This window comes from Arachis ipaensis, chromosome B6, assembly GCF_059453495.1.
Source record: "Arachis ipaensis isolate K30076 ecotype BB chromosome B6, ASM5945349v1, whole genome shotgun sequence".
Lineage (NCBI taxonomy): Eukaryota > Viridiplantae > Streptophyta > Magnoliopsida > Fabales > Fabaceae > Arachis > Arachis ipaensis.
Window position 1 is genome coordinate 36369075 of NC_142441.1, and position 21890 is coordinate 36390964.

The following is a 21890-nucleotide window of genomic DNA, read 5'->3' on the forward strand; positions in this document are numbered from 1 at the left end:
GGAAACATGGTTGCTATGAAACTTAGAAAAATAGAGATAGAAGTGAAAATCGATCACATAGCAAGCATGATCCATATAGCTTAAGAATTTTAAAAAGATATCCCTAGGTGAACTTACAATCTAATTTCACAAACGAAGTATTATGCCAAAATGACTAGTTTCAAGTATGTGTAGAGCATATAGTTAAATAATTAAGGGTTAACATGTCATTAAGGCATAAGCATAACATACGGATGCATATGATCAAGCAACACAATGCATTAAGATAAATGCACATCATCTAACATTAAAAATTGCCTAGTCAAAGTAAAGAATTCAAATCACATGGTGGCCAAATCATGCAATTCAAAATATTTAAAATGCCTGAAAGGCAATTCACAAGTACTTGGTATGTAAAAATATCAAAAAAGAAAAATTCAATACCAAGAAGCAAAGTATAACCTCAACTAGTGTTGTTAGAACCGGACCAACCCGGCCAGTTGGACCGAAAAACTAGCGAACCGGTGCTATAACCGGTCCGGGTGAGACATCGAACCGAAGAAGGAGTTGAACCGGCGAGACCCGTATTGAACCGGCCGGGTTTGATCAGAATCAGTGAACCGGCGGGTTTTGTTTAACTCGGACCGGTTCGAAAAATTTTTTTTTCTGCAATGGAAAACGACGTTGTTTCAATGATGTAACCCTAGCCTCCATCCCCTTCCCCTGTTTCCCACTTTCCCTTCCCATACCCAAATGGTTTGAGTTGAGAGACCACCATCACCATCACCATGGCACCATGACTCCATCCCCTGCTACTCGCCTACTCTGCTTCAGCTTCAGGCTTTCAGCCACTTTGTCACCCCATTCAACTTCAAGCCTTCAACCACGCGGCACTCACCTCACCACCGCATCCAGAGCAGTGCGCCACTCACCCCGTCCATGGAAGATTGAACATTGAAGTCGCCTCCTCGTCGCTCCTCGCTCAAGGTCTCCCTCTTCTCTGCTCGACGCTCGTCGCTCCATCCCTCCAGGTCCAGGGTCCAGCCGTGCAGCCGTGCAGGTAAGTATTTTTAATTTTTTTATTTTTTGAAGTTAATTGATTAATGATTATGGTATGCGGGCAGATGAGAACATGTTTGATAGTTTACATATGTTTGAAGTTAATTTTTTAATTGGTGGTTTACATATGTTTGATAGTTTGATTTCTGTTTGATTTTGGTATGTGGGCAGATGAGAACATGAACACTTCCACATGTTTTTTCTGTTTGATCTCTCATGTTTTTTGATTTTTTTTATTTCTGTTCAGTACTTCAGTTTGTTGATTGTGAATTGTTGGTTGCTGTTGGATATTATTCTTAGTAGTTAGTGGATTGTTGTTGTGTATTGTTAGTCATTTAGTCCTGGACCCTGGTTGATTAGGAATTTAGGATGGCTTCATCAAATACACCATCAGAAACACCAACACCAACTTCTCAGGAACAAGGATCAACTCCTGATCCAACAATTGGAACCCAAAAAAATAGTAACAGAGGAAAAATTGATCCTGCATGGGGCCATTGTAAACAAGTTTTGGATAAAGGAAAAACTGCTCTGGTATGTATTTATTGCGAGAAGCTTATTAGGGGTGGAGGAATTAACCGGGTTAAGCATCATTTGGCTGGAAAAGGTGGAGATATTGAGGCATGTCGAAAGGTGCCAACTGCGGTGAGACACCAATTCTCCCAAAACATTGAAGATCTTCGAACCAAGAAAAAGAAAACTCAAGAAGAATATGCAGAAAGTTATGGTGCTTGTGATGATGTTGAAAGGGAATTTGATGAGATTGAACGTAATGAGATGCGACAACAACAAGCATCAAGAATTCCAGCACCTAGCTCTAGAAAGGGAGTTGGAAAATAACTCAAGGGACTACAATCCTTTTTTCCACCGGCAGCAACACCTGGAGCTCAACCAAGTATTAAAAGTGTTCTCTAAAGCAAAGAAATTGTGGAGAAGTGTGATATTGCTATTGCAAGATGGATGATGGATGCCTCTGTGCCATTCAATGCGGTTAATTCAGCTTATTATCAGCCGATGATCGATGCTATCGCAAATATGGGTGCAGGGTATAAAGGGCCAAATTACCAAAGAGTTCGTGGATATTTGTTGAGTAAATTGGTTAAAGATGTAAAGAAGATGATTGAAGGTTATCGTGTGATTTGGAAACAAACTAGATGTACTATCATGGCTGATGGATGGACTGATCGTTGTAGGCGTACTTTAATTAATTTCTTGGTTTATTGTCCTAAAGGAACTATTTTCCTAAAGTCAGTTGATGCTTCTCATATCTCGAAAACTGCTGAGGCTTTGTTTAAGTTGCTTAGGGATGTTGTGTTATTTGTTGGTCCTGAGAATGTTGTACATGTAGTGACGGATAATGTTGCAAATTATGTTGCTGCTGGAAGGTTGTTGGAATCAGAGTTTCCTAGATTGTATTGGTCTCCTTGTGCGGCACATTGTATTAATCTGATGTTGCAGGATATTGGAAAGTTTGTGGAAGTGACTGAAACTGTGTCACAAGCTTCAATGATTACGAAGTATATCTATAATCACTGCCATCCTTTGTACTTGATGAGGTAGTTCACAGGCGGCCGAGAAATACTTCGTCCAGCTCCAACTTGATTCGCCACTAATTTTATTGCTTTGCAAAGTATTTTGGCTCAAAAGGATGCATTGAGAGCTATGGTGACATCTAGAGAATGGACAAGTTCAGCTTACTCTAAAGAAGCCAAAGCAAAAAAGTTTGTGGATCAAGTCTTAGATTCTAAATTTTGGAATCAATGCACTGATATTGTTAAGCTTACGGAGCCACTTGTTCATGTATTGCGTATTGTGGATAGTAAAGATAGAGCTGCAATGGGTTTCTTTTATCAAGCTATGTATAAGGCTAGGGAAGACATGGTGAAGAGGTTTCAAAAAAGAAAGAGGGTTGTTGAACCTTATTTGAAGATTTTAGATTCACGTTGGAATTTACAACTTAAAAGAAACCTTCATGCTGCTGGTTATTGGTTAAATCCAGCTTTTCAATTTAATTCTGCAGAATTTGACAAGCACAAAGAAACAATTTTTGGCCTACTAGATGTGATTGAGAGATATGCTTACGGTGATGCTGATTTGATTACTAAATTGACAAGTGAGAAGAAAATCTTTAAGAATGCTGAAGGAGACTTTGGGAGACAGTCTGCAATACGTGAGCGAAGCACAGTGATGCCTGGTAAATTTTGTATTAAAATTAGTTTTTTATGATTGTGATATGTTTAAGATTTGATTTTTATGATTGTGATTGTTTTCTTTTTATGTTAAGATCAATGGTGGGAATCTTATGGATGTGGAGCACCAAACCTGCAAAAGTTAGCAATTCGTGTTTTGAGTCAAACTTGCAGTTCTTCAGGTTGTGAGCGTAACTGAAGCATTTTCGAACACATTCACTCAAAGAAAAAGAATCGGTTAGAGCATCAAAAGCTTAATGATCTTGTTTATGTTCATTACAACTTAAGGCTACAACAAAGGTACTTTTTATTATTCTTTCTTGAAGGAATTATTTAAAATTTTTAGTCATAATAAGAATAATCAAGTTAATTGATAACATAGAAACCGAATGAGAAAGCAAAGTTATGATCCAATTTGTCTTGATGCATTTGAGGATCATTCGGAATGGATAATGGAAGATTCACCACCATTTTTAACTCCTGAAGAAGTTGATGCTTTACGGAATGATCTTGCAAATATGTCTCTTCAATAAGCTTTAGATGATTTGGGTATGTTGTTGTTAGGGATGATTTTGTAATGCTTTAACCAAATATTTTGCCTTATTATTGATTATGATTTGTGAAACATTATTGAAATGCTAGATGAATTGAATCTGGAAGACGATCGAAATGATGGTGAAGCTAATAATACTTCTGTGGAAAATGCAAATCAGAATGAAACCAATCAACATGTAGCTCCAGATTTGTCAGATGAAGAAAGATATCCAGACTTTGAAGTTACTCCTTGGATATAATCCATGAATTGTTATTTTCATTATGTTAAATTGAGTTGTTCATGTAATAGACTAATAGTACTAAATTTTATGTTTATTCTCGTATTACTACTTATTTTTAGGATTTGAGATTTAATGTTTATTAAAATGTTATTGGAGATATATTTTTAACTGTTAATCTTTAATTTTTTAGCTATTTTATACATTTTACTTATGTGGGACCGGGTTAATGACGAGCGGATATTTTATGCGCTTTTTGGGGTTAATTTCATATAGTTTTTAGTATGTTTTAGTTAGTTTTTAGTTTATTTTCATTAGTTTCTAGGCAAAATTCATATTTCTGGACTTTACTATGAGTTTGTGTGTTTTTCTGTAATTTCAGGTATTTTCTGGCTAAAATTGAGGGAGCTGAGCAAAAATCTGATTCAGGCTGAAAAAGGACTGCTAATGCTGTTGGATCCTGACCTCTCTGCACTCGGAATGGAATTTCTGGAGCTACAGGAGTCCAATTGACACACTTCCAATTGCGTTGGAAAGTAGACATCCAATTGACACGCCAGTTCCATGTTACAGTCTTGCGTCCAGCGCCAGAAACACGTTACAAGCTGGAGTTCAACGCCAGAAACAGGTTACAGCCTGGCGTTGAACGTCCAAAACAGCCCAGGCACGTGAGAAGCTTTAGTCTCAGCCCCAGCAAACACCAAGTGGGCCCCAGAAGTGGATTTCTGCACTATCTATCATAGTTTACTCATTTTCTATAAACCTAGGTTACTAGTTTAGTATTTAAACAACTTTTAGAGATTTAATTTTCATCTCATGACATTCTAGATCTGAACTTTGTACTCTTTGACGGCATGAGTCTCTAAACTCCATTGTTGGGGGTGAGGAGCTCTGCTGTGTCTCGATGAATTAATGCAAGTATTTCTGTTTTCTATTCAATCATGCTTGTTCCTATCTAAGATGTTCATTCGCGCCTTATTATGATGAATGTAATGATCCGTGACACTCATCACCATTCTTAACTTATGAACGTGTTCCTGACAACCACTTCCGTTCTATATTAGCTTGAATGAGTATCTCTTAGATTCCCTAATCGGAATCTCCGTGGTATAAGCTAGAATTCATTGGCAGCATCCTTGAGAATCCGGAAAGTCTAAACCTTGTCTGTGGTATTCCGAGTAGGATTCTGGGATTGGATGACTCTGACGAGCTTCAAACTCGCGAGTGCTGGGCGTAGTGACAGACGCAAAAGGATATCAAATCCTATTCCGGTATGATCGAGAACCTACAGATGATTAACCATGCAGTGACAGCGTATCTGGACCATTTTCACTGAGAGGAAGGATGGTAGCCATTGACAACGGTGATCCACCAACACACAGCTTGCCATAGGAGGGACGTGCGTGCATGAAGAAGAAGATAGGGAGAAAGCAGAGATTCAAAGGACAAAGCATCTCCAAAACTCCAACATATTCTCCATTACTGCATAACAAGTATTATTTGTGTTTTGCCCTTTTACTTTTTTACAATTCAAACTAAAAATTATTATTGATATTACATCCTGACTAAGAGTTACAAGATAACCATAGCTTGCTTCAAGCCAACAATCTCCATGGGATCGACCCTTACTCACGTAAGGTATTACTTGGACGACCCAGTGCACTTGCTGGTTAGTTGTGCGAATTTGTGAAGAATTGTGATTTCCAATTTCGTGCACCAAGTTTTTGGCGCCGTTGCCGGGGATTGTTTGAGTTTGAACAACTAACGGTGAATCCTGTTGCTTAGATTAGGAAAATTTTGTCTTTTGGGTCAGAGTCTTTTATATTCTTTTTAAAAATTTTTCAAAAATAATTTTTTTTTCGTTATTAGTTTTTAGTTTTTCTTGTTCTGTTTCTTTTGTTGTTTTTCGTGTGCCTTTTCAAAACATTAGTTTTCAAAAAAAATATTTTTTCTTAGTCATTAAAAATACTTCTTCAAAACAAATGTTACATTTACAGCTCAATTGCCTAGAGCATTGGTTTATGTTCTTGATGATTGGGCACCGGTTCTATTAAAAATCTTTTTCAAAAATAATTTTTCTTGATGTTGTGCCAAACTTTAAGTTTGGTGTTTTCTTGTTAATCTTTCTATAATTTTCGAAAATTTTAGTTTGGTTTTCTAAAAATTTTAAGTTTGGTGTTCTTTCTGCATGTTCTTGTGTTCTTGTGAGTCTTCAAAGTGTTCTTGACTTTTCCTTGTGTCTTGATCTTAAAATTTTTAAGTTTCGTGTTCCTTGGTGTTTTCCCTCCAAAATTTTCGAAAACAAGGAGCATTAGATCTAAAAATTTTAAATCTTGTGATATCTTATTGTTTTTCTCTTTCCTCTTTAAATTCAAAAATATATTTTCTCTCTATTTTAAAGCAAATTTTTGAAATTTACTTTTAAAATTCAGATTTTTTTTCAAAATTTAAAATCTTTTTTCAAATCATATCTTTTCCAATCAAATCCTTTCAATCTTATCTTTTTCAAAACTTCTTAACCAATTTTTTTCTCTCTCCATTTTTCAAAAATCTTCACCCATTTTTATTTATTTTATTTTAATTTATTTTATTTTCGAAATAAATAAATAAATAAATAAATAAAAATATATTTTTTTTTTCATCTCCCTTTCTCCATCATGGATCTAAGTGGAAATGAACAGTCCAGAAGGACTCTGGGGTCATATGCTAACCCCACTACTGCTTCATATGGGAGTAGTATCAGTATACCCTCCATTGGAGTCAGTAGCTTTGAGTTGAATCCTCAGCTCATTATCATGGGGTAGCAAAGTTGCCAGTATTCCGGTCTTCCACAGGAAGAACCTACAGAGTTTCTGGCACAGTTTTTACAAATTGCTGACACAGTACATGATAAGGAAGTAGATCAGGATGTTTATAGATTATTACTGTTCCCATTTGCTGTAAAAGACCAAGCTAAGAGGTGGTTAAATAACCAACCTAAGGCTAGCATAAAGACATGGAAACAGCTGACAGAAAAATTCCTGAATCAATACTTTCCTCCAAAACGGATGACACATCTAAGGCTGGACATCCAAGGCTTTAAACAAGGAGATAATGAATCTCTTTATGATACTTGGGAGAGATACAGAGAGATGCTAAGAAAATGCCCCTCTGAAATATTTTCGGAGTGGGTTCAGTTAGACATCTTCTATTATGGGCTTACAGAAAGAGCTCAGATCTCTCTAGACTACTCAGCTGGTAGATCTATCCACATGAGAAAGACAATTGAAGAAGCTCAAGAGCTCATTGATACAGTTGCCAGAAATCAACGTCTGTACCTAAGCAGTGATCCTTCCATGAAAGAAGAGGCTAAAACAGTAACTGCTGAACTCAGTCCTGTAGAACAAGCTGCTGAATTCAATCAGCAATTGGATTTTCTAACAAAGCAGTTAGCCGAATTCAAGGATAAACTACAAGAGACAAGGATGGCTAATATAAATATGGAAGTACAATTAAAGCAAACAAAGCAGCAGCTGTCAAAACAAATAACAGAAGAATGCCAAGCAGTTCAATTAAGAAGTGGGAAGATATTAAATACCCCACCTCAAGGCAGCAGGAAGCCAAGAAATGAGCAAACTACCCAAATTCCATCTGAGGACAGTAAGAGCCCGGAGAGAAATAATTCTGGCACTAAAATGCCAGAGATTGGGTAGAAGACTGGCGCTGAACGCCCAAACCATGCTCAGGACTGGCGTTCAACGCCAGAAATAAGCAAGGAACTGGCGTTGAACGCCCAAAGGAAGCACAGTTCTGGCGTTCAGACGCCAGGAGCAGATGAGGAGTTGGCGTCTAACGTCACTCCAGCTTCCAACCCTGGCACTCAAATGCCAGTGAGGGATCAGACACACACAAGTGCTGATGACAACCCCTCTAAAAAGACTTCTTCAACCACTTCTATAGGAAATAAACCTGTAGCAACCAAGGTTAAGGAGTATAAAGCCAAGATACCTTATCCTCAAAAACTCCGCCAAGAGGAGCAGGATAAGCAATTTGCTCGCTTTACAGATTATCTCAGGACTCTTGAAATAAAGATTCCGTTTCCAGAGGCACTTGAGCAAATACCTTCTTATGCTAAGTTCATGAAAGAGATCTTGAGTCATAAGAAGGATTGGAGAGAAACTGAAAGAGTTCTCCTCACTAAAGAATGCAGTTCAGTCATTCTGAAAAGCTTTCCTGAAAAGCTTAAAGATCCCGGAAGCTTTCTGATACCATGCATATTAGAGGGTAACTGCACCAAGACAGCCTTATGTGATCTTCGGGCAAGCATCAACCTAATACCTGCATCCACCATCAGAAAGCTTGGTTTAATTGAAGAAGTTAAACCAACCCGGATATGTCTCTAACTTGCTGATGGCTCCATTAAATACCCATCAGGCGTGATTGAGGACATGATTGTCAGGGTTGGGCCATTCGCCTTTCCCACTGACTTTGTTGTGTTGGAAATGGAGGAGCACAAGAGTGCTACTCTCATTCTAGGAACACCTTTCCTAGCAACCGGACGAACTCTCATTGACGTCCAACAGGGGGAAATAACTCTGAGAGTCAATGAGGATGAGTTTAAGTTGAATGCTGTCAATGCCATGCAGCATCCAGACACACCAAAAGACTGCATGAAAGTTGATCTTATTGACTCTCTGGTGGAGGAGATCAACATGGCTGAGAGTCTCGAATCAGAGCTGGAAAACATTTTTAAGGATGTTCCGCCTGATCTAGAGGATTCAGAAGAATTGAAAGAGCCTCTGAAATTTCCTCAGGGAGAGGAAAAACCTCCTAAACCCGAGCTCAAACCATTACCACCATCTCTGAAATATGTATTTCTGGGAGAAGGTGACACTTTTCCAGTGATCATAAGCTCTGCTTTAAATCCACAGGAAGAGGAAGCACTAATCCAAGTGCTAAGGACACACAAGACAGCTCTTGGGTGGTCCATAAGTGACCTTAGGGGCATAAGCCCAGCTAGATGCATGCACAAAATCCTATTAGAGGATGATGCTAAGCCAGTGGTTCAACCACAGAGGCGGCTAAATCCAGCCATGAAAGAAGTGGTGCAGAAAGAGGTCACTAAATTACTAGAGGCTGGGATTATTTATCCTATTTCTGATAGCCCCTGGGTGAGTCCTGTTCAAGTTATCCCTAAAAAGGGAGGCATGACAGTGATTCATAATGAAAAAAATGAACTGGTTCCTACAAGAACAGTTACAGGGTGGCGCATGTGTATTGATTACAGAAGGCTCAATACAGCCACCAGAAAGGATCATTTTCCTTTACCATTCATAGACCAAATGCTAGAAATACTAGCAGGTCATAATTATTACTGCTTTTTGGATGGCTATTCAGGCTACAACCAAATTGCAGTAGATCCCCAGGATCAAGAGAAAACATCATTCACATGTCCATCTAGAGTATTTGCTTACAGAAGGATGCCTTTTGGGCTGTGTAATGCACCTGCAACCTTTCAGAGATGCATGCTCTCTATTTTCTCTGATATGGTGAAAAAATTTCTGGAAGTCTTCATGGATGACTTCTCAGTATATGGAGACTCATTCAGCTCCTGTCTTGATCACCTGACACTGGTTTTGAAAAGATGCCAAGAGACCAACCTGGTTTTAAACTGGGAAAAATGTCACTTTATGGTGACTGAAGGGATTGTCCTTAACAAGGGAATAGAGGTGGATCAAGCTAAAATAGAGGTAATTGAAAAATTACTACCACCTGCCAATGTTAAGGCAATCAGAAGCTTTCTGGGGCATGCAGGATTCTATAGGAGGTTTATAAAGGATTTTTCAAAAATTGCAAAGCCTCTAAGCAACCTGCTAGCTGCTGACACGCCATTTTTGTTTGACACAGAGTGCCTGCAGGCGTTTGAAACTCTGAAAGCTAAGCTGGTCACAGCACCAGTTATCTCTGCACCAGACTGGACATTACCATTCGAATTAATGTGTGATGCCAGTGATCACGCCATTGGTACAGTACTGGGGGCAGAGGCATGACAAACTTCTGCATGTCATTTATTATGCTAGCCGTGTTCTAAATGATGCCCAGAAAAATTACAAAACCACAGAAAAGGAATTGCTTGCAGTGGTCTATGCCATTGACAAGTTTAGATCATACTTAGTAGGATCAAAAGTGATTGTGTACATTGACCATGCTGCTCTTAAATATCTACTTACAAAGCAGGATTCGAAACCCAGGCTTATAAGATGAGTATTGCTTCTGCAAGAGTTTGATATAGAAATAAGAGACAGAAAAGGGACAGAAAACCAAGTGGCTGATCATCTGTCCCGGATAGAACCAGTGGAAGGGGCGTCCTCCCCCTCTATTGAGATCTCTGAAACTTTTTCGGATGAGCATTTGTTCGCCATTCAGGAAATACCATGGTTTGCAGACATTGCAAACTATAAAGCTGCAAGGTTCATACCCAAGGCATACAGCAGGCAACAAAAGAAAAAATTAATTTCTGATGCAAAGTACTACTTGTGGGATGAACCCTATCTCTTTAAGAGATGTGCAGACGGAATAATACGTAGGTGTGTGCCTAGAGAAGAAGCACAGAAGATCCTATGGCATTGCCATGGATCACAATATGGAGGCCATTTCAGAGGTGAGCGAACAGCCACCAAGGTCCTCCAATGTGGTTTCTACTGGCCTACACTCTACAGAGATTCCCGAGAGTTTGTGCGTAACTGTGACAGTTGCCAGAGAGCTGGTAATTTGCCTCATAGTTACGCCATGCCTCAACAAGGAATCTTAGAGATTGAGTTGTTTGACGTATGGGGAATTGATTTCATGGGGCCTTTCCCACCATCATACTCAAACACTTATGTTCTGGTGGCAGTTGACTATGTATCAAAATGGGTAGAGGTCATTGCCACACCCACCAATGATACTAAAATAGTGCTGAAATTCCTCCAGAAACATATATTCAGCAGATTTGGTGTCCTTTGGGTACTAATCAGTGATGGGGGCACTCACTTCTGTAACAAACAGCTTTACTCCGCCATGGTCCAGTATGGGATTCGCCACAAGGTGGCGACTCCATATCATCCACAAACAAATGGGCAAGCTGAAGTTTCTAACAGAGAACTAAAAAGAATCCTGGAACGGACTGTAAGTACCCGTAGAAAGGATTGGGCACGAAGCTTGGATGATGCTATGTGGGCTTACAGAACAGTATTCAAGACTCCTATAGGGACCTCTCTGTACCAACTTGTGTATGGTAAGGCTTGTCACCTGCCCGTGGAACTGGAACATAAGGCCTACTGGGCAACCAGATTCCTAAACTTTGATGCCAAACTAGCTGGAGAAAAAAGATTGCTCCAGCTGAATGAGCTAGAGGAATTCAGATTTACTGCTTTCGAAAATGCCAAGCTTTATAAAGAGAAATCAAAAAGATGGCATGACAAAAAGCTATCTTCTAGAATCTTTGAACCAGGACAAAAGGTTCTGTTGTTTAACTCTAGACTCAGGCTATTCCCTGGGAAACTGAAGTCCCGGTGGAGGGGACCATATGTGATTACAAGTGTATCACCATATGGTTATGTGGAGCTTCAAGACATTGACTCTGATAGGAAGTTCATTGTTAATGGATAGAGAATCAAACATTATCTTGAAGGTAATGTTGAGCAAGAATGCTCAAGGCTGAGGCTAGATTAAAAAGTTCAGCAAGGTCCAGCTAAAGACAATAAAGAAGCGCTTGCTGGGAGGCAACCCAGCCATTGGCATCACTTCCTCTAAGCATTTTGCCCTATTCCTGATTTTATTTGTTTATATAAAGTTCATTGATACTAAGGTAAAGGAGTCAATTGCATAAGTTTACAGGGTTACAGAAGGATTCAGCACACAAAACAGAGAAAAAGAGCTCACTGGCAAGAAAACGCCATTAAGAGGCACAATTGGGCATTCAACGCCCAAAAGAAGCATCCCCTGGGCATTGAACGCCAGTAAGGATAGCTATCTGGGCGTTAAACGCCAGAAAGAAGCATCTTCTGGGCGTTGAACGCCAGAAAGAAGCTCTTTCTGGGCGTTTAACGCCAGATTTACAGCGTCCTGGGCGTTCAGAAAAACGCCCAGTGACAAAGGAGTTCCTGGCATTCAACGCCAGAAAGAAGCAACAGCTGGGCGTTGAACGCCCAGGAGAAGCAGCGATTGGGCGTTAAACGCCCAAAACATGCAGCGTTTGGGCGTTTAACGCCAGGATGGGGGGGAGGAGGTAATTTCGTTTTTACTTCATATTTTTCATTTTAATTTTAATTTTCATGTTTCAATTCATGATTTCTTGCATAAACATGTTACAAACCCTGATTTCTAAAATCCCTAATTTCTAAAAACCCTACTTTAAAAATATCAAATGTATCTTAATCCATAAGCATAAATCCTTTTTTTCAATCCAATTCAACTCTTTTTCAAATTTTCAAAACAAATCTATCTCTTTTCATTCTAAAATCTTTTCAACTAATCAATATCTTTTTTTTAAATCTCCATATTATCTTTTTCAAAAATCCAAATTTATCTTTTTCAAATATCTTTCATATCTCTTCAATTTTAAATTATATCTTTTCTTATCATACTTATTTCTTTTAAAATCATATCTTCTATCTTATCTTTCCCCCTATTTTCGAAAACCCACCCCCTTCCCTTTTAAAAACACATTCGGCCTCCCTCCTCTCATCCACCATTCAACACTCGCTCTCCTTCTATCCCTCTCCTTTCTTTTCTTTTGCATGAGGACAAGCAAACCTCTAAGTTTGGTGTGTTTATCTGTGATTACTAAACGATACCCACTAAGATCATGGCTCCTAAAGGAAAACAACCCACTCCAAGAGGCAAGAAAGAGAGCATTCCAAAACCACTTTGGAATCAAGGGAGGTTCTTAACCAAAGAACATTCAGACCATTACTACAAAATAATGGGTCTAAGATCAGTGATCCCGGAAGTCAAGTTCGATCTGAAAGAAGATGAATATCCGGAGATCCAAGAGCAGATTCGAAACAGGAACTGGGAAGTCCTAGCTAATCCTGAAACGAAAGTGGGAAGGAATATGGTTCAGGAATTCTACGCTAATCTGTGGCAAACAGATAGGCAGAGAATATCTGGAACTGCCCTCTATGACTATCGAACTTTGGTCAGAGGAAAGATTGTTCACATCCACCCTGACAAAATTAGGGAGATCTTTAAGCTACCTCAGCTAAAAGATGACCCAGACTCCTTCAATAGGAGAATGATGAGAACAAACAAGGGTCTGGATAAGATTCTAGAGGATATATGCATCCCTGGAGCCAGGTGGACCACCAGCAGCAAGGGTGTCCCAAATCAACTCAAGAGAGAAGATCTCAAACCAGTCGCCAGAGGTTGGCTGGACTTCATTGGGCGTTCTATATTGCCCACAAGCAACCGTTCTGAAGTCACTGTTAAAAGAGCAGTAATGATCCATTGCATTATGTTGGGAAAAGAAGTAGAAGTTCATCAACTGATCCCATCTGAATTTTACATACTTGCTAACAAGAACTCCAAGGATGCCAGGTTGGCTTATCCAAGCTTAATCTCTATGCTCTACAAAGATGCTGGAGTAAAGATGGGAATAACAGAGTATATCTCAGTGGAGCAACCAATCACTAAAATCACAATGGAAAAACAACAAATGCAGGATGACCCCACCAAGAGGAGGGCGCAAGAATTCCTCCAAGAAGTCCCTCAATTTGAATATTGGGAACAGCTTGAAGCATCTGTTACCAAGTTGTAAGAATCTATGGACCAAATAAAGGAAGAACAGCAAAATCAAAACAGTATGCTCTGTAAACTGCTCAGGGAACAAGAAGAGCAAGGGCGTGACTTAAAGGAACTGAAGCGTCAGAAGTAATCTCTTGAAGGACCAAGCACTCCACAGACTAGAGGAACATCCACATCCCAAACTCAAGGTTGTTGAGCCCTAATCTTAGCCTTAACTCTGTGATAATTGTTCTTATTTAAGTTCTACCTTAGTAGTTATAGTGGTAATTAGTAGTTATTTTATCTCCAATTAAGCTATAATTTATTTTTCTCGTCATCATTAAACATGAATAAAATAGAAGATTTTCTTTAGGATAAGGAGGCAATATTTTTCGAGTTTTTAATACAAGAAATTCTGATTAATTACATGTGGTGGCAATGCTTTCTGCCTTCTGAATGAATGCTTGAACAGTGCATATGTCTTTGGAATTCGATGTTCTTGAATGTTAAATATGTTGGCTCTTGAAAGAATGATAAACATGAGACATGTTATTGGTAATCTGAAAAATCATAAAAATGATTCTTGAAGCAAGAAAAAGCAGTGAATACAAAGCTTGCAAAAAAAAAAAGCAAGCAGAAAAAGCCAATAACCCTTAAAACTAAAAGGCAAGGGTAATAAAAAGGATCCAAGGCTTTGAGCATCAGTAGATAGGAGGGCCTAAGGGAATCAAATCCTGGTCTAAGCGACTAAACCAAGCTGTCCCTAACCATGTGCTTGTGGCGTGAAGGTGTCAAGTGAAAACTTGAGACTGAGCGGTTAAAGTCAAGGTCCAAAGCAAAAAGAAGAGTGTGCTTAAGAACCCTGGACACCTCTAATTGGGGACTTTAGCAAAGCTAAGTCACAATCTGAAAAGGTTCACCCAATTATGTGTCTGTGGCATTTATGTATCCGGTGGTAATACTGGAAATCAAAGTGCTTAGGGCCACGGCCAAGACTCATAAAAGTAGCTGTGTTCAAGAATCAACATACTAAACTAGGAGAATTAATAACACTATCTGAATTCTAAGTTCCTATAGATGCCAATCATTCTGAGCTTCAATGGATGAAGTGAGATGCGAAAACTGTTCGGAAGCAAAAAGCTACTAGTCCCGCTCATTTAATTATAATCTGAGCTTTACTCAAAAAAACTCTGAGATATTATTGCTTCTTGACTCATTTGTATTCTATTTTATTTGTCTAGTTGCTTGGGGACAAGCAACAGTTTAAGTTTGGTGTTGTGATGAGCGGATATTTTATACGCTTTTTGGGGTTAATTTCATATAGTTTTTAGTATGTTTTAGTTAGTTTTTAGTTTATTTTCATTAGTTTCTAGGAAAAATTCATATTTCTGGACTTTACTATGAGTTTGTGTGTTTTTTTGTAATTTCAGATATTTTCTGGCTGAAATTGAGGGAGTTGAGCAAAATTCTGATTCAGGCTGAAAAAGGACTGCTGATGCTGTTGGATCCTGACCTCTCTGCACTCGGAATGGAATTTCTGGAGCTACAGAAGTCCAATTGACACGCTTCCAATTGCGTTGGAAAGTAGACATCCAGGGATTTCCAACAATATATAATAGTCCATACTTTGCTCAAAGATAGACGACGTAAACTGGCGTTCAACGCCAGTTCCATGTTGCAGTCTGGCGTCCAGTGCCAGAAACACGTTACAAGCTGGAGTTCAACGCCAGAAACAGGTTACAGCCTGGTGTTGAACGCCCAAAACAGCCCAGGCACGTGAGAAGCTTTAGTCTCAGCCCCAGCACACACCAAGTGGGCCCCATAAGTGGATTTCTGCACTATCTATCATAGTTTACTCATTTTCTGTAAACCTAGGTTACTAGTTTAGTATTTAAACAACTTTTAGAGATTTAATTTTCATCTCATGACATTCTAGATCTGAACTTTGTACTCTTTGATGGCATGAGTCTCTAAACTCCATTGTTGGGGGTGAGGAGCTCTGTTGTGTCTCGATGAATTAATGCAAGTATTTCTGTTTTCTATTCAATCACGCTTGTTCCTATCTAAGATGTTCATTCGCGCCTTATTATGATGAATGTGATGATCCGTGACACTCATCACCATTCTCAACTTATGAACGTGTGCCTGACAACCACTTCCGTTCTATATTAGCTTGAATGAGTATCTCTTAGATTCCCTAATCGGAATCTCCGTGGTATAAGCTAGAACTCATTGGCAGCATCCTTGAGAATCCGGAAAGTCTAAACCTTGTCTGTGGTATTCCGAGTAGGATTCTGGGATTGGATGACTGTGACGAGCTTCAAACTCGCGAGTGCTGGGCGTAGTGACAGACGCAAAAGGATAGCAAATCCTATTCTGGTATGATCGAGAACCTACAGATGATTAGCCATGCGGTGACAGCGTATCTGGACCATTTTCACTGAGAGGAAGGATGGTAGCCATTGACAACGGCGATCCACCAACACACAGCTTGCTATAGGAGGGACGTGCGTGTGTGAAGAAGAAGATAGGGAGAAAGCAGAGATTCAAAGGACAAAGCATCTCCAAAACTCCAACATATTCTCTATTACTGCATAACAAGTATTATTTGTGTTCTGCCCTTTTACTTTTTTACAATTTAAACTAAAAATTATTATTGATATTACATCATGACTAAGAGTTACAAGATAACCATAGCTTGCTTCAAGCCAACAATCTCCGTGGGATCGACCCTTACTCACGTAAGGTATTACTTGGACGACCCAATGCACTTGTTGGTTAGTTGTGCGAATTTGTGAAGAATTGTGATTTCCAATTTTGTGCACCAGTTAACCGGTTCAACCAGTGACCCACCGGTTGAACCAGTGACCCAGTGACCCAGTAGCCTGACCGGTTTGATCACCAGTTCGGTTCTGACAACTATGACCTCAACAGAGAAATCCAATAATGAATATCAACAACAACGATGCTAAAATAGCATTATGGCAGTAATCAGCAGCGATACACATCAAATTAAATTAAATCAAAAATCCAACATTTAGCACCAAAATGGAAAATTAAACTAACTAACTAACTAAATAACTAACTAACTAACTAAAAGAGATGATGGTGGATAGTAAATGGTGGTGATGGATGATGGTTAGAGAAGAGAAGAAGAGAGGAGAAGAAAAAAGAAGAAAAAAATGGAGAGAAGAGAAGAAAAGAAGTGTGTGAAAGAGGGTAGGGGGTCACCTGTACATGTGACTTAAGGAAACGGGATGTGGCGTTGACGTGGCAGAAATTGGCGAGTTAAGAAATTATTATAAGAGATGCGTTGCAAGTATAGTTCTTAACCAACCAAAAGTCCGCTTATCAATTTAGAAGGGGTTGTCACAAAATTAGAATTAAAATACTGGGGGTATGAATCCCAGGTCGTCTCCCAACGAGTTGCAGAAAGGTGTGCTATTTTATTAATCAGATGTTTTCTAAAATGGTTTGAGTTGATAAACAGGAAATTAAATCAGAGAATTTATGTAATTTAAATAAAAACCTTGACCGGGAGTAGATTAGTTGAAAGCCCTATCCTTGATGGAGTTCTCCCAAGATAAAAGTGATAATTGAAGGTTGCCTGCTCAGTTATCCTTTACCAGATAATGGAAAGTTAAGCAAGTTGGAAGTCAGTTTCTATTCACAAGTTCTAATCCTCTCCCTTGGGAAGGACTAGTGTCAGTGATTAGAGGGCGACCCAATGCTAAACCCAACTATAATTTTACTCTTGACCATTCCAACTCAAGGTCCTCCTTTCAATCAACTCCCAATTAAGTTATGGAACTACTCGCTCATTATGAATATAAACTTCGCAAAATAAGAAATGGAAGTAAAGAAAGACATGATAAATAATAATCAAAAGGATCAATTAAAATAAAAATAGTTCTTGTATTAATAAATTCTAAAAATAATCCAATAGTAACTCTGAAGAAATTAAGGATATGGAAGAGTAAGTGACAAGTAAGGAAACAAACTAGAATGACGAAGTCTTGACGGAGGTAATAACTCTTCTCAATATCCCAGTCCAAAAACCAATAAAATTAAAATCCTAAGAACTATGAATGTGTAGAGAGAAAACCTAGAGGAGGAGTAAAATCATATCTAAAACTAAAATTATGCCGAATGAATGTTGTCCTCAGGTCTCTGCATGTTCCCTGGCTCTAATATGCTTTTCTGGGCCGAAAACTGGGTCAAAACAGGGCCCAAAATTGCCCCCAGCGAATTCTGCAGATTCTGCAGATCGCGCACGTCACGCGATCGTGTCATCCACGCGTTCGCGTCATCCAGCGTTTTGCCTTGCCATGCGTGCGCGTCGTCCACGCATTCGCATCACGTGTGCAGCTTACAATCCATGCGTTCGCGTCAGGCACGCGAGCGCGTCACTGCGATTTCCTCTATTTCGCGCGGTTGCATGAGCCATGCATCCGCGTCACTTCTCGCTGGTCATCTCTTCAATTTCTTGTGTTCCTTCCATTTTTGCAAGCTTCCTTTCCAATCTCCAAGTCATTCATGCCCTATAAAGCCTGAAACACTTAACACACAGATCACGGCATCAAATGGAATAAAGGAGAATTAAAATACATAATTAAAAGTCTCTAGGAAGCAAGTTTTCAATCATGGAGTAATTTTGGGAAGGAATTGTAAATACATGCTAATTTAATGAAAAAGTGGGTAAAAATTTGATAAAACCACACAATTAAACACAATATAAACCATAAAATAATGGTTTATCAACCTCCCCACACTTAGACATTAGCATGTCCTCATGCTTAGTTGAAGAGGATAAAATAAATGAGTAGGAACATATAAAACTCATGCAATGTAATGCAACCTATATATGTGAATGCAACTATATGATCCTTGTCCACTTGGTTAAAAGTAAATAAGATCTTCAAGACAATCACAAATCAAATTCCACTAATTCAATTCTTATACAGTAACAACAGATAAAAATGCAAGAAGGTAGCTCATGAAAGCAGGGAACATAGAATTCAAGCATTGAACCCTCACTGATGATGTATGTACACTCTAGTCTCTCTAGTGTATAGGGTAATCACTCTATCCTTCTCTAATCATGCTTTCTAATTTTTGTTCTTCACCTAACCAATCAACAACATTTAATGTACCAATGCAAATATCATGAGGTCTTTTCAAAGTTGTAATGGGGCCAAGGTAAGGGTAAGGATACATATATGGCTAAGTAAGCTTATAAATTGAATCTTTAATTAACCCAAGCTTTCACCTAACACACATATATATATTCTATATAACTCAAATTTCATACTAACTACCCAAAATTTTCCTTTCACATTCCTTACTCATGTATCAATTTTTATTTTAATTTTATCATATATGCATTGATCCTTGAAATTTAACTTAGCATTGGGGTAATTTTGTCCCCTTATTTAATTATTGAATATTTTTGGATTTTTTTTAACATAAAAATAAACATAGTTTATCAATGCACATAGATTTTTAATTTTTATAGTTTCACATGAGTAGGCACCCAAATTCCCATTATATTATCATGACACATTCCCTTATTATCTTTTGTTCCCACAATTTTCCCATACTTAATTAACACACAATTCTATCTTAAGCTAACCAAAGATTCAATCGGGATATATAATTGTTTTTTCGCTTAAGACTAGTGATGTGGTAAAATACAGAACAAATGGGATTTAAAGGCTCAAAGTGGCTAACAAAGGTAACTTAAGGGGTAGGCTTAATTTGGATAAGTGAGATAAACAAATAATGGCCTCAATCATATGCAAGCATATAAATATATTAAACATTGGACATATAGGGTGAAACAAAATATAGATTACAATCATAGAGAAGTAAACACACAAGAATAAAATAATTATGGTTAAATAATGTAACCATGTATTTAGGCTTAAAGTCTCACAGGTTGTGTGTTCTTTAGCTCAAAAACCATGTTCCAAATACAACTTCAATCAAATTTAACATAAAATTTTTTATTAAAATTAGTGAAATTTTGTTCTAAAAATAGAGTTTTAGAAGAAACTTATTATCTTTTCAATCAAGTAGAACATGCATGCAACTAACCTATTACTATACAATTTATCCTATTCTACAAAAGAAAAACTAACTAAATATCCTATTTTATTGGTGTTAGGGAAGAGAAATTACCTCCGGGAGTTAGGTACTGACCAACCTCCCCACACTTAAGGCTTTGCACCATTCTCGGTGCCATCTGTCAGGAACAAAGGTGGGCTGGTAGCAGTATCTCCACAGTCGGGACCGTCATGGCTCCCTGTGCTGGTAAACAAAGTGGAGTCCGGGGTGTCTAAGTCTCTGTATTTTCCTTTAAGTAGCTCCTTGAGGTCTGTGAATCAGCACTTGTTACGGTGCTCTCTTAGCTTTGCTTTGTGTTCCTACCGATCCAACCTTCCAAGTATCTGATGGAGCAGTTGGTTTGTTGTAGGTGCTTGTGGTGTTGAAGGTGGAATGTCTTCAGCTAGTTCAGTAGGCTGGCTCGTAGTGGCTGCTGGAGGTCTGATATATTTCCCGTTAGGGACGTACTGATCATCACGTGGAAGCATGGCTTTGGTGTCCCCAGCTCTGTAGGAGACGTCGGTTGCTGAGACAAGATCTGAGACCAGGGCGGAAAAAGGTAAGTTGCCCGCAATTTGTACATGTCCCATGGCATTCCGGATGTGTCTTGGTAGGATAAGCTGTGCGGCGCAAGCGACGCGGACACGTGGGTACATGTTCGCGCGAATTGCACTCATATGAATCGACGCGGTCGCGTCGGTCATGCGGACGCGTGACTCGTTTTGTGCTACTGGCGCGAGGGCAGCCTCGCACTCGCACAACTCTCTGTTCAAAACTCATTGTTGCCAAATTCCAGGTTGACGCGGTCGCGTGGTAGACGCGATCGCGTGGGTGGCCAATATTGGAAGACGACGCGGACGCGTAGGGCACGCGTTTGCGTGGTAGGGCTTGGGCGTCTAGCGCCAGTCCAGCCCCACTTCAGCACAACTTTTGGCCATGCACCCTTTCTTACGTCGATTTTCAGGTCACGCGTCCGCATGGGTGACGCGGACGTGTGGGAGGCATTTTTCCCAAATGACGCGGACGCGTCAGGGACGCAGTCGCGTGGGGCGATTTGTGCCAAAGGCACGCCTATAGCCATGCTCTCGCGTGACTCTCTGTTCGATTTCTTTGTCTTCTTTACTCACATGCGACGCGGACGTGTCGGCGACGCTGTCGCATCGCGTCCCCCTTTTTTTATGCAAATGTGCAAATGAAGATGCAAACTAAATGTGCTAATAATGAGAAGAGTTATTGAAAAATAAAACTAAGAAGAAAGAAAGGAACGATCATACCATGGTGGGTTGGCTCCCACCTAGCACTTTGCTTTAACGTCCTTAAGTTGGACGCTCCACTAGCTCAGTCTTCTGCTGTGGGTGGATCCTCCAAGAGGAAGATCTCTAGCTCCTTGGTTTTTGTCGCATTCGCACCATGATATAGCTTCAAGCGATGTCCATTAACTTTGATGAATTCAGAGCTTGAAGGATGACTCAGGTGGAAAACTCCGTATGGCTCAGCCTTCTCTACTCTATATGGACCTTCCCATCTTGATCTCAACTTGCCTGGCATGAGCCTCAGTCTAGAGTTATAAAGGAGGACAAAGTCCCCAGGTTGGAACTCTCTCCTCTTGATGTGCTTATCATGCACATCCTTCATCTTTTCCTTGTACAGCCTTGAGTTCTCATAAGCTTCTAGGCGTAGGCTCTCTAATTCTTGCAGTTGCAACTTCCTTTCAACTCCGACTTTCTCAAACTCCATATTGCATTCCTTTACTGCCCAAAAGGCTTTGTGCTCTACCTCAACTGGGAGGTGACAGGCTTTTCCATAAACTAAGCGGAAGGGGCTCATCCCAATAGGTGTCTTGCATACTGTTCTGTATGCCCAGAGTGCATCTTGTAGCCTGGTGCTCCAGTCTCTTCTATTAGGTTTGACTATCTTCTGCAATATACTCTTTATCTCTCTGTTAGACACCTCAGCTTACCCATTAGTCTGGGGATGGTAAGTTGTTGCCACTTTATGAACTATCCCATGCTTCTTCAGTAATCCTGTTCGTCTCCTGTTA

At 39.4% G+C, this 21890-nt stretch overlaps 1 protein-coding gene across 1 annotated transcript; it reads left to right on the forward strand.

Moving 5' to 3' along the window:
- Positions 1-2700: 2700 nt before the first annotated feature.
- LOC107646814 (uncharacterized) lies at positions 2701-4021 on the forward strand. The gene is made up of 3 exons (XM_088490613.1): positions 2701-3232; positions 3323-3418; positions 3870-4021. Exons 1-3 carry the CDS (start codon positions 2701-2703, stop codon positions 4019-4021), a joined length of 780 nt encoding a protein of 259 aa, XP_088346739.1.
- The last annotated feature ends 17869 nt before the right edge of the window (positions 4022-21890 follow it).

What these genes read in the sequence shown, in the direction of transcription:
- LOC107646814 (XM_088490613.1), top strand. Translation starts at nt 2,701, where the DNA reads ATGGTGACATCTAGAGAATGGACAAGTTCAGCTTACTCTAAAGAAGCC. An exon ending in GCGAAGCACAGTGATGCCTG is followed by an intron (nt 3,233 to 3,322) that starts GTAAATTTTGTA and finishes TTTTATGTTAAG; the next exon opens with ATCAATGGTGGGAATCTTAT. An exon ending in CAGTTCTTCAGGTTGTGAGC is followed by an intron (nt 3,419 to 3,869) that starts GTAACTGAAGCA and finishes TTGAAATGCTAG; the next exon opens with ATGAATTGAATCTGGAAGAC.